This window comes from Hylaeus anthracinus, unplaced genomic scaffold, assembly GCF_026225885.1.
Source record: "Hylaeus anthracinus isolate JK02 unplaced genomic scaffold, UHH_iyHylAnth1.0_haploid 0, whole genome shotgun sequence".
NCBI classification, from domain to species: Eukaryota; Metazoa; Arthropoda; class Insecta; order Hymenoptera; family Colletidae; genus Hylaeus; species Hylaeus anthracinus.
Window position 1 is genome coordinate 5,908,742 of NW_026533254.1, and position 19,725 is coordinate 5,928,466.

The 19,725-nt window shown below is 39.7% G+C and overlaps 1 protein-coding gene across 1 annotated transcript in view; it reads right to left on the bottom strand.

The window, feature by feature from the left end:
* Nucleotides 1-3,338: 3,338 nt before the first annotated feature.
* LOC128896022 (head-specific guanylate cyclase) overlaps nucleotides 3,339-19,725 on the bottom strand; it is a 49,898-nt gene continuing 33,511 nt past the window's right edge. The window contains exons 4-11 of the mRNA XM_054159147.1: nucleotides 8,106-8,451; nucleotides 6,310-6,691; nucleotides 5,769-5,948; nucleotides 4,975-5,113; nucleotides 4,672-4,838; nucleotides 4,202-4,345; nucleotides 3,916-4,070; nucleotides 3,339-3,788 (exon numbers count right to left, since the gene is read on the bottom strand). Of these exons, the coding sequence (XP_054015122.1) occupies nucleotides 3,590-3,788; nucleotides 3,916-4,070; nucleotides 4,202-4,345; nucleotides 4,672-4,838; nucleotides 4,975-5,113; nucleotides 5,769-5,948; nucleotides 6,310-6,691; nucleotides 8,106-8,451 (1,712 nt within the window). The 3' untranslated portion in view covers nucleotides 3,339-3,589. The remainder of the gene's footprint in view (nucleotides 3,789-3,915; nucleotides 4,071-4,201; nucleotides 4,346-4,671; nucleotides 4,839-4,974; nucleotides 5,114-5,768; nucleotides 5,949-6,309; nucleotides 6,692-8,105; nucleotides 8,452-19,725) is intronic.

The window sequence follows — 19,725 nt, forward strand, 5'->3', positions numbered from 1 at the left end:
ATTGAACTAACAACCAACAAATAATCGTCAACCTTACTCTAAATCATTCAACATTCTTCATTTCTCTAATTCGACAAATAATTACATCGCACATTCATCAATCTGGCTAAACGAACAAAGTGAGAGTCTTTCTTCTCGTAATCTCGTCCTTGCTTTGAGCATTAAGACGTCTAGACTGCTTTCCCGAATACTTTCTGGTCAATGCCCTAAATGGGTGTCATCGTACAAAGCCCCGCTGGGGAGATTACCCAAATTGCCGCCTCGATCAGCGTAATCCGAGTAATTTTCCTTTCAGCGGCCACGGCAACTTACTTTTTTACCTTCGGCCTCGCCTCCCATCCTTCGGTAAACGTTCCCCCGATACGGTCATCTTACTTTTCGACCCACCGCCTTCTGTCCACTTTGTGCCATTAGGTGTAATTCTGTTGAGTGCCAGTCATACTCCGAAGTACAGTCCACGATACAAAAGCGAATTCAGGAAAAAGTAGTGGCAAAATCGCACGCCTACATATATAACTGACAAAAATTGTCTCAGCTTCCACTGATTAAAACTCGCGTAAATTTCTACAAAGCTGAAATGTTGTCTCGAGACATTTGGAACTACTTAATCTAATCTGTGTTGTGGTACTTATTTTTGAAAGCTCGCTAAATTCACGTATTCACGTATAATAATAAATTGTCTTAGTTTCTCGGTGAAAATCCGTGTCAGCCGTACACGACGGCCAATGTGTTAATAAGATTCATTTCTATTGTTCGCTGTACGGGCCTCTAAGAACACCCACGCGAGCGGAAGGAGTTCCGTTTCTCCTTTTCTTCGGTTTCTAGTCTCCGCGCGTGTACTTTTCATTGCACGTCACCTAAGTTATTATTCCGCTATGGCTGCGCGGCGTCTCTCTCCTTCCGGCCTGAGCCTGTGTTTCGATACCAGCGAGAGTCTGTCTCTTTCCGCGGCTGCTTCGTTAGTTTCGTCGGGCGTTTGATTACGCGGCGTAGCCGGAAGGCCCAATGTTTAATTTCTTTCTTTCTCTTTGCCCGGCCGCTGGGTCTCGGTGCAGATGAATGGCAGTATAAGAAATAGGCAAGGTAGGTTTGCACAGGCGAACGTAGCGCGAGAAAGCACGCGAGCGCTGACACAACTATGCGCGCACACACAGTGGAGCTCTGGGAAAAGCGGTGTTGGCCTTTTGTGATTCCTTTCGCGTGGCTTTTTAGTTTTACAGCAAGCTCTGCTCCTGTTTCCTTTTTGCCTGGCTGCTAAAATAATGCGAGCATTATGGCGCACGAGAGCCCCCGATGCTGCTTGGAATTCTGGGCCCTCGAACTGGCGGCCATTTTGGCGGATCAAAATTAACCCAAATGTGGCTGAAGCCTCTTTGCTGTTTGTTACGAATGCTTGGATAGTAGTTTGGGTGTAAGAAATATCTGTAGACCTTTGAAATGAACCTTTATTCTAGGAGGATGTCAACTTAATCAAATGTTATATTTAAACCGGTGATTCTACTTTGTATATAATTCAATCAAACTTTCATTGTTCTACGAATGCTTCTTGTCTTCACTCGTAACATTCAGTAACTGAATTTTCTTCGAATAAAACGGAAATTTAATAATCAATTAAGAAAATGTGTACTTCGCTTCAAAGACTAGAGGAAAAGTATTATCGAGGAATGTCGTCACTGAGCAGTGCATTTCATTAATTTATCAAGTCAGGAACGTGAATATTGATGCCAATCAAGTTGGTAATATCAACGATTTTATCTAATTAATATGTACGGGCAAATGTAATGATACCTTGGGAGTTTGCTGAAAGAAAACTTCAGGAAGAAATACTACTCTGTACTTTCGTTATGCCAAGCAATACTTGTGGAGGTAGATTTCCTCGAAATGCAATAGTGATATGAAAACGTATACTTTATTCAACAAAGATAGTTCACCGTTCGATACAACATCTGGAAGTTTTAATAAATATGCTATCGAATTTGAAAACTATTCGCTCCTTCAAGAAGTCGCGACAATCTGGAGCAGCGAGCTCAATGAACAGCTCTTTTCTTTGGTGCGGGTTATGTGAACGAAACGATGTTCTGAACGTCGCCGTTAAACAACAAAAATCAAGGAAAATTGCCAGCGACGGGTGGAAAGTGGAACGGAGGATGTTTTCCGAGGAATGTTACATTCCCTGGTAAATAAGTAACGTCGCAAAGAAAGTGCACCGACGGAGTTTCATCTCAGCCACGGAAAGGAAGAAAAAGCAAGCCGGACAACGCTCGTTGAAGCCGTAGCGATAGTCGAGAGCGCAGTTCGGTAAAGAATACAAATAGTTCTATTATTTCGCGAACAAAGAATCGTTGGGTATGAGATACGTATCTGGAACGAGCCTTATCAAAAATAAAAGCCGCCGGTCGGCTTCAAAGGGGCGTGGGATACTAAGGAAGCGGAGAAAGAACTACGATGCTGTATAGACTCGTGGTAGCCACTTCGGGGATATAAATGGACTCTCTGTTCTGTTCATGGAATCGAATTTTCACTTCTTCGAACCAATTATGTGGAGGGAACTCATGTAATTAAAGTTTCTTGATTGCGTGGAGTGATTCGTGTAATGTGCACTTTGAGGGTGGTGTCAGAGAGAACAATGAAAGATTGCAAAGATTTATCGATCTATTCGACGTGCATAAGTTGACGACACGATTTAGGTTAATTAATATTAAATGCAGAACTGGAACATCAGAATATTATACGTGAGATAGGTACGAAAAGTTGGTGCCATTTTTAGAATCAAAAATTGATAGAGTGAAGAAGACATTAATAAAACATGCATAGACCTATAAATGATGAATTTTTTACCAGGAGATGTCACAGATTGAGAACATCGTATAGATTGAGAATTGCATACTACCAAAATAGTACAAATTTCAGATTCGTTTTCGAACAAGTTTTAAAACTGTCTTTCGCGTGTTCTCGAATTATAACTTAATATTTGACAAAATTTCAAATCTTATTACTCTCGGCGTTCTCCTCTCGCTTATTCATAAAATTTCTGTAAAATATGAATTACAAGAATGCATAAATTATAAAAAAATTTCGAAATATCGATTAATGTTTTTACGTACTCTGTAGAAACAGAGCGGCCATCTATGAAGCGATCCAGGAAACTAAATGTTAGTTAAGCGCGTGCGCAATCTGAGCAATTTCAAAATGACTTTCTGACACATGTTTACGCATTTTACTAGTTCCAATTCTTATTGTGGAGTCTAAATGATGCTCTACAAGAATCGAATTATAAGTAATTGCACATAGAGTTCTCAGTGCGTCAGATTCGCTGAGGAATAAATGAAACCGTCTCGTACTTTATCATACAGATTTATTTGCTCATATGGTCATAAGTATATAATAATTGTAATCTAAAACTCTGCGTATAAATATTATCGGCTCGCGGGTCACCGTTAGGCTGGTAGAATTAGCGTCGCTACACAGTGCCGGTTTTGTGAATTCATAGATGTTGCCGAAGTTATTGTAATTACGGACAGTAGCGATTGGTACAGCGACAATTTTCGAACGACGCGCGCTCGTCGGGATTGCTTCGAATCGAATATATCTACATGCTGACGGCGAGTTCGCATTCCCTGATCGCGTTCTGTATGTGAAGATCGAGAGGGAGGCTGACGTCGACGTCCTTGTGCTTGTAATCGTTGAGAAAATACGAGGGTCCCTCGGTGTTAGCTAAAAATTCCTTAGGTAAGAACTCCTTGCTTCGTGACTCCAGGTCGAATCCTGTTACGGGGTGTTTCAGTAAGCTGCCATAAACAGACAATTATGAACATTGGGAGTAAGAGTGCAGACACGTGGATTATCGAGTAAAATTGTCTGTATTATTCGTTCCAAGTGATGGTAGAGCAATTCCGAATATGTTGGATTACTTACATGTACGTCGTTGGGCTAACGTGGATACGAAGTGGCTCGCTTAAGGATTCGAATTTGTTTGCTAAAGTAACGTTGTGTCCGAAGAGACAGTACCTGGGCATCTTCTTTCCGACAACGCCTGCCAGCACCATCCCAGTGTGAATCCCAATGCGCATCTAATCGAATCATATACATGAGAAATTGAACTAGCAATTCTAAACTTAATGCTTAATCCTTTACTCTCGAGTGGAACTGAAGATGGAGTAGATACTGTTTGTTTATGAATTGAATACAAATATCTTCTTACCCTTATTGGTTTACCCTTGTGAGTCAAATGATTAGAGCATGCTTGTATCATTTTCAAAGCCATCCAAGCTATTTGTTGTGCATGTATATGGGTATCGCGATGAAGGCCGCACGCAACGCAATAGGCATCTCCGATTGTTTCCACCTGCAATTGTCGTTTTCGTTAACAAATGATAATATCAATAGTTATGAATTGCGAAGCAAATTTTGAGGAGGAGGAACATGTTGAATAAAACATCTACAGATGTGTATCCCAACATACGTGTACCAAAGACAAGACTAACGTAAGGCAAAGTAATGTCAAGAAAAATAGAGATAATTGTTTTGTGATATATGGATTCAATGCAATAACTGAAGTGACAGTTATGCACTTAAAAAACCAAGCAAGCAAGCATTTCTCAACTTAATATTTGGTTTGTTTAACCATTCTAACTGTTCAGTCACGTTTATAAGTATATATAAACCTTGTACCTTGTAAACGTCCAACTGGCCACAGAACGAGTCGAACTGCTCGTAAAGATTCTGAAGCATGTTGATGACCATCATCGGGGTCGCGGTGGAACATATTTCCGTGAAACCAACGATGTCACTAAAAAGCATCGTTACCTCGGGGTAGGTTTTCGCCTCGATAGTTTCTCCTGGAAGAACAAATTCCAATTATTTTACGAAATATTCCAAATCACCCACAAATAATCCTAACTTCAGTTGAAAAGTACATTCAGATGCGAAAAGTAAATTGTAGTTTACTCTGGAAATCGAGTTCTAATTGCTTACCCAACCATAACCGTTTCGCAATATCTGGAGGGAATATGAGATGAAGCAAGCTGACGTTCTTTTCCCTTTCTGCGGACACAGCGAGATTTGCTTCCTCTATAGAGCTCTTTAATTTGTCCATTCGTCTCCTTAGACCATCCTGCGAAATATTATCGTAGATAGATTAATATAAAAATATTATATAATTTTTTTATAATTTTAAATAATTTTAGTTTGCCTAATTTAAGTAAATGCCTTGCAAAGTTGTTTGCGGAACAAATATTCGGCTCATAGACCGTTGAAAAAGTATCAAATTTTTAGTCAAAATATTACATAAAAAATAAACAGAAATCAGTCATTGATCTCACGATCAGCGAATTACATTTTATGATATAATGTATAAGGCATATTCATGATTATTACATTTGAAAAGCGAAGTAGGTAACTCGTATCGACGCAGTGTAAGTTCGACCACTGTTTTGCACGATGGCGCCAACTGAAATGCTAGCACTGTAAGCTGGCGCCCCCTTTGCAGCAACAGTATGCATCGAAAACGTAATATGTGTGATCTTCAAAATGTATAATGCTCAACGGGTCGAATTTACCGATAAATATTGCGATACGCTCATTAAAATTATAGCAATGTAATTTTCGCAGTAATATGAAACTGCGCAATTGTATATAGAATCTCTGTCGTATCGATCGCGCGGACAGAATGTATCATCGAACGAGGGCTACACGGATAAGTAGCCCCTATACGAATTTTATAAACATACATGTAACGATATTCTAATGGAATGCAAATTTTATTATACCTGCGCTCTGGCTTGCTCCCCCACCAAAATCACGTCCCTCGTAGCGTCGTGTAATGGAATATCAGATATAAAAAGTCCTCTGCCAGTCAGCCCTTCCAGGCCGTTCAGGAATGGCGAGCTCACGAATAGGATGGAATCCGATTCAGGACAATGGACCATTTGACCTTTCATCTCTAAGCCCTGGAATGATTGAAATCCTATCAATATAAAAATTCAGGAAACGACGTCCTATAAGGATAATGTATACGCTATTCGAGCAAGAAATGCGAACAAGGGCCTCAAAAATACATCCGTCGAAATACGATTTTCATATCAGCGAAGGAAAGTTCATAATAAATTCCAGAAAATTGGCTCGTAAACCGAATGTAACTCGTAATTTACTTTTACGGCGTAATTATGCATTTATCTTAACTAGAGTGCGGATTTTATACATTTCTGACAGGGATACACGTTCACACGCGACGTTATGGGCCGCATTTGCTCGCCATACACGTGGCAGGACAATATTTTCGATCTCCATACGAATAAGTTATTCATTTACCTCTGCGGGGTATTTATCGACGCCCTGCGGTCTCTGTAGGGTCAGCACAAAAGGCGTGTTCGCGCGCTTCAGTATCTCGTGAAAGGTCAGAGTAACCCCGCGCGGCCGTGTGAAAACGAAGTAGGTCGATATCTCTCGCCCCAATCGGTTCAGATGATGCCCGAAAATCCTCATGAATCCGACCCCGAGCTGCACAAGCTCCAATTGTCGATCGACGACGAAGTGCCATGGAAATGCTTTGCAGAAGCTCCCGACCCCCATGCGGAGGTCCGTGGCCTCGGTCGAGAGTGGACGGAAATGAGACGAGACGGTGTCGTGATTGTTGTCGATCTTCGAATCGACGGCCAGGTGCCCGCTGTAACGTTCTGGCGTGATGTGATACCTGCGAAACGGTTCATTAAATATCAGAGATATGTAGATCTGAAGTCTTATGAAAGTAAAGACGTAAAACATTCATGAAAGATGATCAACATATGTTTCACTGCTGCCAAGACCCATATCAAGCAGTGGCGATTCTTATGTAGCAGGAGATGAATGGAATTGGACAGAACAAGTACATACTATAAATATAAAACAATTTACTCAAACTTCGGATATCAATTTATCAGTTTTACAGAGATTGGAATCAAATGAAACGCCTCTGTATCAACCTGATTGAATGTTATATAAAAATTCAAATTTCAAAATAGAATGTACTCTTTCTCAGCTTTCACATTACTGTTCAATTGAGCGAAATTAAATAGTATTTTTTAGATGCATCAAGTTCCGTTTTATTTGTATGTCAATGGGTTAAACCATATCGGTATAAATAAAATTTTAACTGCGTTGTATACTGCCATGGAGCAAAAATAATAATAGTCTCAGAGTGTTCAACTAACGGTGCTTCGACTCCATTTATATCAACCACTTTCTATTCGAGCAACTGGGAGTTCGAGTAGTATTCACTCGTAGAATATAACGCTACGATTCAGTATTCGACTACTGGTTACGGTACCATTTCGCCATTTATTCCCCATGATTCCTTTTCGCTTTAGCGCAATGGGATACTGCAAACAGGTTGCTCGACTTGCTGCTGGCCCCCCTGTACTGTAGAAAGACTCCCTTTCGGGGGAAACTTTTAATTGAATCGGAGCGTGCACCAATTACGAAACTTGCCTCGAAATACTTCGCCGACGATACTTGGCAGACATAAATAAAGGAAAATCTGCACTTGAACGTATACCTTTCCGACGTATAATGAGACGCTGCGAATCGGCAGCGCAGCGTGTGTTCGATGCAAATACCCGTGAGTATCGACGATCAATATTTGTTCACTTTACAGTCCCACGATTCTTGAAACTTTTTCCGTGCCTCGTGTAAATTGAATTCCTCTCATGTAACACGAGGTCCATGCATACGGTATCGATCCCGCGAGCAAACACTAAATATTGTTTTTCTCGGAGTAACATCATAGCGCAGCGACACGCGTTGTACTCGTAGCGAACGAATGATCAATAAATCGTCGTGCAACCAACACAGTGATTTTACAATCGCGAATCACAGTTTATAAAATAATTCGAAACTGTCCTTTGGATCGGATTTTGTTTTTTCTTTGTTTTTTTTTGGTTTCATGTATCTCGAGATTTGCGTAAACAAAAAGGTCGCGTTAAAAGCGTCATTACAAAATTGCACAAAACATGAAAGTAAAATGGAACAAGATATTCCTTTTTTCCTATGTTTAGTATATAGATGACTTAAAACAGATTGGTTTGCTTAGGACTGATTTATATTTTTGAAAAGTGAAGCAGTGTTCTTACCTAAAAAATTTCGTATTGTACGGATCAGGTAAAATGTACACGTTAGCATTGTCGTTATAAAACTGCCTGGCGATGCCTTTCAAGCTACCGACCAGCAAATAAGCGACAGACGGGTGGTCGGTTGTAAAGTGGAGTTCTATCGCTTCTGGCGTAGCGATACACACGAACTCTGCTTCAGCTTCTGATCCGGACTGGTGTTGTACAACGTCGTTTACGCCGTCGAGAGTGGTCAGAAAGGCTGTCAGATCGTTCCCGAGACAACGGAACGCTCGTTCCAGAAGACCAACGCAAGCAGTGTAGATCAGCTCCTGGCCGAGATGATCGAAAAACGTGCTCACGTCTACATCTGAAAAAGTTACGTTGGAATTAGTTTTCCCTCTGATTCGAATTCCGTCGGATTGCATGTCTCCAGGAAGCACATGCACTTAGAGGAATTGATCTTTTCTCACCGAACGAGTTCAAATCATCAGGGTTTAAAGCTAGGTCGCCAGGAATTGACCGAATTCATTTTAGAGGATTACTCTATTGAATTGAAAGGTATTGAAGACTGAGAATTTTTATGTGTTGAATACTGGATGTTAAAAAAAAAGATTCAAGGTTTGGGAAGGTGTAGGGAAGTGTAAGATCTAAATGAGTATAATAAACTGGTGATCTTCTTTCACAAGAGATATTCTATATACTGTGTTCCCATTTCCCATAATAGTACTACTGAGAGCAGCTCTTTATCCGAATGCAACAAGTCGTAAATAAGCAATTTAGTCGTTTGTGATGTTGTAACGAATTATTGGAATTTACTCTGACATTGTTTATTTACTAACCTGTGTTAAATTAAGTGGTTTTCTCTCCTTCTTTCAAACGTGCGCTTTTGTTTCTTCATCTTGTATCTCATCTCACATAATATCAATATTGAGTTGAAACATATAAAATGTTGGTCTTATAATATTCATATCTATAGGTAAACGATTTGTCTGTAGTGTTTCTGTTTACATCGAATTGAGGATCATCTTGTATATCATCGTTGACACACAAAGTGTCCCGCCTTTCTCGATGGTCAATATTCTTAGCCACCCAGTTCACGTTTAACGCCGGAGAAACTGAACGGGGTTAGGTCTATAGACTCATCAGCACTCCCATTCTTACGGAATCTTCTACAGATGAAGATGTGTGTGAAAAATAAGCCTGAGTGTAGGTTAGACTGGACGAGATTTTATCACGCTCGTGTCACTCCTCCGACTTTTTCCACTTCAATACTTTTCTACGTTAGAGAATCCGGAGATCACGTTTCCTAAGAAGCTGCATGAAGCTTCGCTTAAATAGGATTTCCAGAATTCATACTTCAAAATCTCCTGGATACGTTGCTTAACAATTCTCTTCATTTTAATTCTCAATTTTTTAATATAAATTGTTGATGTCAAAGGGCATTTTTATTATCTTAAATTTATATCATAATTGAAGAAGTTTCTTGACATAAAAAGTTGTTTAGATCTCTCTTCCCCTGGGGTGATTATTATTCTTAACTCCTATCGTCTAGCTTTCTCGACTCTAACGCGAAGAACAAGACTAAACGTGTAATCTGGAAGAGACAATGCGATTGTTTTCCGTGAACAAATCTCTGAGTCGCTGTAGTTGCTACCTTTTCTTGGATTTTCCGGAAGCCTGACCTCATAATTGTTTCAGACTCTATACTTCACGTTGTCTGCATTGTCACGTTCCCATTTTCATACGACTTTTCACTGCTCCATGCAATTGTTTGATCCTGGAGGCTACAGTAAATTTAACTTCAAAAATAGGTTCGCTACACACACTAAAATAGTTTCACAAATGCAACATGTATATGGAATTGTTTGTTACTATCACACGATGTGAAGGTAGGTTTGAACAATCTTTCATAGACGAGTGAACGAATCCTTGGGACATGAAAGGAAACGTATCACTGCTTCTTATAGACATCTAGAATGTTATTTTTCTTCGGTGTGTGAAATTACTTTACGAGACATTACGTCCGATACGAGTTGGCCGAAGTTCCCTCGCCTGCAGTCTGGATTTTCCAGTTTACTGTTCGATCGCCCCTGTTCCACGAGCAATGCTTTATTTCGAACATTCAAAAACTGATTCTTCGGAAATAGAAATTGACATGTTCTGACGATTTCATTACGAACGTCATACACGGGTCTACATTTAAAGCGAAAAGTAAAAAAGGAAAAGGGGTTTCAAAGCTTCAAATGTTCTAAAAATGATTGTAAATTATTTTTGCGAAATAGCATTCATATTCCTCACAGTGCCTTTATGATCAGAAATTCTCTTATCTCCATCCTAAGCATTCTAATCTCTAACAATTAAACTCTAAAAATTTCTTCCAAACCTAACATATCTCTTAGTTTCTAACAATTTCTTCCAAAGAAGATCTCAGAAACCTTTCAATTTTTAAAGTCGTTAATTTTCTCCATAACCGAAAGGAGATTTAATATCTTCGAATCAGGATATTCGACTAATATCTCTCGCCGAGAAAAAAAAACAATGAAAGAACGACGAGCATAATACCGTTTCAGTTTCTCGATCGATCGACCAGTTCGTTGCAAAGCGCTGAATGGGAACCGTAATTCCGCTGACGAGGCAACCAACGACGAATTACTCGAATCTCCCTGGCCCGAGAAATGAAACAAAAAAAATCCAAATGCAAATTCCAATCGTTGTACGTGCTAGCGTTTCTAATCTCGCGCGATTCCACTTCCACGAGTTTTAAAAATATGACGCTGTCGGACAAACCCGGGGGAAAAAAGTATAAACGTTTACTCGAACTTGATAATAGAAATGTGTACATCCAAATGTACAGTGTAATAGTGTGTAAACGCCTAACTACGATCAGTACGGTTTCATTCAATTATAGTTATCCGACAACCGACCGTAAACGCGATTTCCATCGTGGTTTCTCGTTCTTGTTCCATCTAACCGCTCCGTGGAGGTTCAACGTTGAAATCACCGGCGCGCACGCCAAACATCCTACGAACCTGCGATAAAAGTTTACGCGGACAACCTCGAGCGTGGTCGATAAACGACCCGATGGATTCCAATCGCGATAAACCAGCGGTTAGCTCTCTTGCAAATCCGGAAATCGACGCGGTCTAACTGGGGTCGTTCTAATACCCGTGCGTACTATTTCCCACCGAATGTCACTGCCAGCACGCGATAATCAATATGCGGTTGCCATTTAGCTTGCACCAAGTATACCTTAACGCCAAGTATACTCCACCCCAGGGGGTTGATTCCATGGAGAACGCAAGAACAATGGAGAAGACTCATGTAAGCGCGTATGTACTTGGCGTCGAGACGCTACCGCGTCTCTAGATAAACACGTGAGATAAGGCGAGGAGAGCGAAACTCGCGTGATCATCTGTCGATCGTGTAACGCAGGAAAAGGTTTGCACGGTTTTGCGCTTCGATTATTCGGTGGAACGATTTCGATGAAGCCGTTCGGTGCAACCGAATCGGGAAGACGTTGATATTCACGCCTGATTAAATTGGGACAATGCGTCGAGATGGAACACTTTGGGAAATCGATTCACCGTGCTTCTGCTGTTACGTGGATCGATGGGCATCCATAGCGACGATTCTCCGCCCTTAACGAAATCAAATCACTGCCAGAAGAGATACACAGGGAGATGCAGTTTCGACATGATACTAATAAGTCACGTTCCTTCAGAATAGATCATTTCTTTTTTACAAATTGAATTATTAAATTTGTCGTGGCAGAATTCAACAGTGTAATGTGTTCTGTGTAAAAAAATAGCGAAGTGTACCTGATCCAAAATTAATACGAGATTTACAACTATCGATTTAACCTTGTTTGACCTTCTTATTTCTTGAGTGAACTTGAATAATACGTGCATGGACATAAATTGATTAAATACTTCGAGCAAGAACGATAACTTTTGTTTCACCGTAATAAAAGTTGGAAGATTTGTATCCCCGCTGGAACGGCGACAATCTGTTTCGATAAATTTCTTTTGCTCGAACGGTACCGTATATCGAACATAGAATCGGAATTGTGTGCGACGCTCTGGGGAGTCAATAGTAGAAATGGTCTGACACGCGCGCCTTTTCGAAGCGAAGTAACTCAAGGCACTCTCAGAGGCTCCATCACCGTCGCACGAAAACTCCTTTTTGCGCTTCACCGACTCTGAAGAACGATCTCGTGCTACTCTTGCGCAACTATCCTTTTTTCCTCCGATCGTTGCCAGTAATGGCGGATGATCACGCTACGGGGGACAAGGCGTATGGCAGACATCCCTTTTTTCGTATCCTCTATATCCACTAACGAAAATGGTTGCATTCAGCCTTCTTACCTTCGAGCAACCCTAGACTCCCTTGAAAGCTTGTGAATATTTAGCACTTCCAATTTGTTGTCGCTCGAAGCTGGATAAAGCTTTTTTCGTGCATTTTTTAATAAAATTGTGAATCCTCTTATAACTTGATCCTACCTTTTTTTTTGTATCCAATTAAATTTAACACGATATAGACGAACTTAATTCAAACAGTATGAATTATCGATGTACCCGTAAAAGTAATTAAAATACTTTTATATTTACCACAATTTAATCATTCAAACAATGTGGTTTTCTATATTATCACGAAAGTTTAATTAAAATTTGAGTTGAACGCGCAATGAGCTGAATTATTACTGCATTCTACTTCCACGCGAAATAATACACTCAAAGTATACATTACCGGAGTTTGAAACAAATATTCTCGAGGATTTATATACGTCGAGATACGTGCGAACTAGTTTAAATATCTCACTGATATATCGTACGGTTGCAATTAAAATTATTCATACGTTCCTTATTCATTACACACGCTTTTATCTGCGGTGAATTAATAATTCATTGCAAATACGGTAATTGTTCTTATTATCAAACGTATCCCCGTAATCGAACGATTGTTTTAATTTGTTTACCAAATGTAATCAGTAAATGAATTTACTAGATGCAACAATAAATGAACTAAGTTAATGATATATTATCCCGTTAATACATTTACCGTTTAATTTATTCTGGAAATCATTTACAATCGCGATCTGTATAAAATTACGAAATTATTCGATAAACCGAGTTACTAATTTTACCGAGAATGGTACGGATTCCAAATTGAATTTTGTACTAAACACGATTATATAAAGCTCTCCAAATGCGTTTATTTATTTTATTCATTTAAAGTTCTTATTACATTATTACAAGAAACGATACAAATAACAAAATTGAAAGAAAGGTACTTTTCAACCCCAACCTCGAAGAGGATTTAACTCTTTGAAGTTAGAAATGAGTTAAAAACTATCCCACCTTTTGCTTAGCTTTACTATTTTATTTAAAGTTTGTCATTCATGCGGCAATACTATGAACTAACGCTAAAAGTGGAATAAAAAATGTTTACAAGTCAAAACGCGTTAGCAAGTTGTTGACACTGTTCTTCTGTGCAGCTTGAATTTTATTTTTATTTTATAATCGTATACCTCAATGAGTTAAGTAGACACCCTTAAATATTGGCAATAAAATGTTTGAACTTGCTCTGGAGGGTCTAAACAGAATTTATATTCGACACGTCGTTCACGAGAGTCTGCAGAGAGCGAATTTAATGATTTCTGTGTTTAAAACGAAGCATCAGTGTCGAGGGAAGCAAGGTTTCCTCGAATTCTACTGATCAGAGAACGGTATATGTCGTCGACAGGATTGGACGCCGGTGACGGAAATCGTTGATAAGTTCCGACGTGGAAGTCGAACCTGAATGCGTTACCGTGCATATTGATTGTCCATGATGATTAATGGGACGTTCGGCGAGCATGCTCCACTGTAACTACAGCACTCGACAACCGAATGCAAATTAGGTTAACATGCCCTCGAAGATGAAGGATCGGCCGGAACCCCACCTGGCTACGTATATCGCATCTCGTCGAACATGGTAACCCAGGAATCTCGTTGGATCATTAAGACCCGTCGTTTGGGATCATAGTGGTGTGTATTATCACGCAGATTCAGGTTTCTGATCGTTGTGGTGACTTTATCGAGGGGAATTTGTGACTTTATTAGAGACATACGTCTAGGAATCACTCAGCTTATGCCATTTCAGAATTGAATGTAACACATGCGTCCTGATAACGAATAAACTTACAATAACTGAATGCATACATCAAACAGATTATTTATACTGTTTAGATTGCCTTGAATTTAAATACGAACACCTGTTATCATTGACATTTGAAACAATCGGTGTCATTGTCTGGTAAACATAGGCCACATACATATATAATTTTAAATCAACGACTTTTGCCAAAGTCTTAACGTATTGTTCTCATGCGAGCAAGAGCGCGTTAAGATAAAGCCAGAACGCCAGCAGTTCACATTGTATTCACACCTCGAGCGAATTATACCGGAAAGTTTCTAATAATTGAATAGAGTCTGTTTAGTCTTTGTTAAAACCACAGTGATCTAGTGTCATATTATATATTACATAATCCCGAAACAGTCCTTGTTCCGGCAACAAATTATTCATATTTGAGTAAATCGATAAACGGAGGTGTCCCTTTGCCTGTAATATTTCCAACCTGGTATTGTCCAAACGAATTTTTCTCACATTTACCTGCGAACGCCGGCATCAACATAATTAACTAAAGTGGAAGGCAAAAAGCATGAATTAGGTCGCTCCATTACAGCGTCGAATTTCATCACCGAGCTGTACACAGTGGCAAGTTTAGATACGTACTGTAAATTATATTGTACTCCGGTCATAGTTCCGTGTTCACAGAGTTAAAGCTTAAAAAGTTCTGTTTGCTCAACTCACAACCACCATCAAGCACAATAAATGTCTATCACGGTTAACTGGGAACGATAATTGCAGTAACTTGTTTCGAAGCACTCTTGAACAATATTGGCTACTTTTACAAACCGTTCCGGCGTTTTAATTAATGCCGCTGTAGATCATCGAGTAATGCGCTACCGTCACTCGATCTTTGTAGAAACGTAAAACGGGGAAATAGGCCGTCGTAAAAGCGTTTAAGTGAACTTTAAATGATGCAATTATTTAAACTCGTGATTACGACATCTTGTAATCGTAATTAAGGTCGTACAACTTCGATGGAAACTGCTTTAAATGGATCAGCTGAAAGTATCGAGATTTCTCGGAGGTTTCCAGTGTGTTAGTATTGCGACTCCATTGTACAGATATCATCTATTAACAGTTGGACACAGTAATTATCGTTTCGAGCAGGAGTGCATCGTGTAATTAAAGAAAGGATTAACTGACTTTCTAGTTAGCCTCAGCAAATCTCGATAGCTGATCACTTGAGTTCTCGCTACGAAGGAAATTCGATTGTGAAATTTTGAACATGCATAGAAGGTATCTTGATACATTATAAGCAAATTTCCTCTATCTGCCCGAATTCACTTCAAAGGGGTGAAATCGACCCTCGCAGATTCAACAGCTTTTTGCTTTTACTGGACTAAAAGCAAGTTCTTCGCTACACGATAGAGGGTATGAACAAATTTATACAGGAAAATTACCTCCTTTGAGCGAAATTATCGTTTCATTAAAGTTGCCACTCATCGATATGAGGAAGAACTGACAAACACAGACGCCAGATATACACGGTGAGGCAGATAAACAGTTACACAGCGAGAATGCCCACACTATTGTGAATACAAAAAATACACCCTGTATAGTAATACTTCGTCGTAAGATTGTGTGGAAAGATTATAAGAAAAAGATATTGTTCTTTGTCTACTATCAGGGTTATTTCGCGAATTTCGCAAATTTTGTGCGAGTATGTTGCAGTCTTTTACTTAAGTCTTTACTTAAGTATCACGCAACGTATCAGCGGGATTCGTATCTCGTATATACATTATCGTTGAAGAGTTAAATCTATCCATGCATAACCTTCAAGTCTATATAAGATTGGCCTCCTCGAACCTTCTCACTTTTTCCTGTAAGATTCTTATGTACCTACGATAGTTCAAGCATTATCGCTCTATAACAGTTTAGCTGCGTCATCCTGTATTTTTGGGGAAATCGAATTGTTACAGCACAAAAATGTACTTTTCATTGCATCCAACTATTATTAACTTATTCTTCCTTATTCTGCGTCAATAATTTTACGACTCACTGCGTAGCGAGCCTTTTACCAAATATATCTCAACTTTCTTGTACCACTATGGCATCCTTCAACATTTATAGGACGCGTTATCGCTATTCTCACGCTTTTCTTCCACAAAGTAGAATTTCAAAAACGATATGATAAACGGAGTGGATGCAATTCACTTCCTGGGCTCTCTTATCTCTTGATGTTTCGTCGATGAAATATTCAGTTTTGTCGGACGCGCGTTCGTCCTACTTTTCGACTAAGGAGAAGGAGGTCTTGGTCGAATTCGTAGTCTCACTTCGTGCACTTCCTTCACGGAGATGACAGTAAGGTCGACGGGAGAAGCTATACTCGAAACAAGACGACTACATGTGTCGAGAACTGACTACTCGCGTGAAACGTTCGAGGTTGGCGGGCAAGCAAGGTTGAAACTTGGCCAGAAAGCCTTGAGATGATACTCCGTATAATTATGTAGCAGTCGCGCTTATTCTTTGTTTTATTTTCATTTTTATCTGTTTCATTAATTTCTACATCGATCTTTATATCATGAAAGAGTACAGAACCAAAGAGTATCGCCAAAAAGATCAGAATATTGATGACATTGTCTGGCAGTGCCTACTAGAGTGGACCTTAGTTATACTTGGTCGAAACTTTGGTTCACGCAGTACTTCTTGAAGAACTGTAATATTAATGTATAATTTCACACACGTCAACATATCCTAGTACCACATATACATATATTGTTAACAACATGTAAAGCAAATAAATCTCTCTTTTGAGATTCGAAAGCTCCAATAAAAAAAATAAAATTAGAACAAGCAATGAATTCCATTAACGAGAATTCATATCGCCTTCCCAGCGCAGTGTGAACCGATAGTGTAAAATATAATAGGCGTTACATGGCCCGACAGGCGATTCTGTAACGTAAACGCGATGTTGTCACGCGAGTTCGTTAATCTGAAACGTTCGAAATTACGTATTGTTTCCCATTACAACGCCGCGGAAACTTTCTTGTGCAATCGTGTGCCACACGTCTCGCTACGAGACGATCTCGTTAGGACTGGATCATCGAGATACCGTCGCGCGTGTCTGGCATAGTTGCCCGGTGTTTTCGCGTTATCGCGAATTTGCATTTCTACGCGTAATTACGAGCCAGGCGGCTACACTTCGAATATCTCGGCACGTGTATCGCGAGAACCGTTTAGGGGAAATCTCGATCCGCGAGAACCGCGCTAATCGTAAGGTCGTGCGCGGTGCAATCGAAGATGAGTAATATTATAACTTATAAAAGATAAAAGATAGTTAATCAACAGCTTAAAATAAGCATAATTTTGATAAGACAACTCACCAGACTATCGGAAGATGCGTAAGTGCATATATTTACACTCACTGTTTAATTAGGTATCGTCACTTTCTAATAATTTATAATTAACCAAAGACGAAAGTGATTGTCAATTCTCCTCTACGTCCCTGGTCAAATTCATCTTCGTTCCGAGCGTATTCGGACTAAGCAACACGTGACTCAGCAAAATTGCTCACGCTGGAACCGGATGTTGACACAGCGCTAAGGACCTCCGAGTAAGCAAGTTCTGCAAAATTGCTGACAAGCGGCCACACTCGACCCTCGGCCTCGAGAGTGTTTCTTGTTAATAAAAACCCCAAAAGAGAGGCTCACTCTTCATTCTCGGATGGCCACCGACGCTCCTCTGTTCGAATTCGTCGCATAAATCGATACGCAAGAAGGATCTTCGCCTGATAAGTCTGGGATCGTAGCAAACAAGAACCTCATCTGTTACGTTCTTGGAATATTAAAACTTCGACTTTTAATAACATCGTAAACTTCGTTATTGTACACTGCCATTAAACCCGTGAAAGATCCTCCCCAATTTTGACGAAACGTTGCGAGTTTATAGAGCGACCTAAAGTGAAGGGTACGTATTCTTTTATGACTACAGTAACTCAAATTTAAGGGGTGAATCTACCCTCCAAAGTTTTAGCCTTCTGATGTTACCAAAATTATTGGATGTACGAAAAAGTGTTTTCAAAAAATTTTCCATGAAAATAACACGTCTTCATTTTATGTTTTATTAAATACCACTCGAATAATTTCTGAAATACTTTGAACTACTCGCTAGTAATTGTTGGAATATCCTAAGCCTAACCGATCCATAGAAAATGTCCACATGGAGATGACAATATTGAATACGAAAGTTTTCATTTTTGATAAAGGATGAAATTTCATTCCGCCTGCGTATCTTATCACTCTCGTTAGGAACCGACGGGTGCACGAATTAACAGTTCGCGGAGCTGAATAAACGTAAACACTGCTTGTGTTTGTTCAGAGCTAGCGACTCGCAGAATACAACGAATTCTTCTTTTAATCCCTTCAGTAATCATTACAAAATTAAAAAATGGAAAAAATTACAGATTTCTTTTTATGAATGAATTTTACTTACTGAACATATATATTAATAGTTAGCTGATTAATTTTGGTAACATTAATCCTAATACAAATATGTGCAAATAAAATTAAAACAATTCGCGTACACTGTACAAAAATGTACACAGGGTTGGCCATCTGTAATCTGCGCTTCTACATACCAGAAATCGTATTTATTGTCACCCGAGTATATTCAGGAGTAGTATTTTCTGTAGGTAAAGTTTGTCCGAGTTATCTCGGGAGTGAGATATTCGGCACATAATAGCCGCCCGTGTATACTTGGGCGTGGTCCTTAAGCGGATGAAATTTCATCCTCTATCATTAATATTAATTTTTTCACACCGAGTTTAAGTAACGAAATCGTCTCTCCAATTAACACTTACTCCCAGATTTAGTCGACAACATTTTCCACAGAGTCCGTTATTAAATGAAAATTGCGTCTCAGGATTCAAGTAATCAAGTCATCCCTCTAATAAAGCAGCGATATCCGTTTTCGATTGACAAACTTTTTACACCGGATTCGAGTGCGCATTCCCCCAATTACACGCTAATTCCAGCTATCAAGTGACAATTTTCATCTCGATCAAATCGACTGCGATAATTACTCGCGCGAAGCGTCAAAATTGTCACTCGAAACGAGGATGAAAACACCGTCGCATAATTTTTATGCGAGACCTTATTATCCGTAAATCAAGCGCTTTTCTTCTTGGCCTCGTCGCAGCTCATCGATCTCTCGACGATGACTGGTGAAAATGAGAGGAACGGATAAAAGAGGATTACACATTGTGCCCCTGTTACCAAGATGGAGCGCCGCTGAATATTTTATATTCGCGAGGGTACGTATCGATTGGTTTTCGCGCTATTCTGCGGTCATTCAATTAAAAACTCGGTCAAGCCTGTATTAACGAATCCCGCGTTATCAACGCCCGTGTGAAAGAGTAAAGCGCTCGAAGACGCTTAAAGGAGAATTGCGGGGAGATAGAGAAGCCCCCGACGAAATTAGCCTCGGTCTCTACGAATGAATAGGGCTCGCTCCATTCGTTGAGCTTCAATTT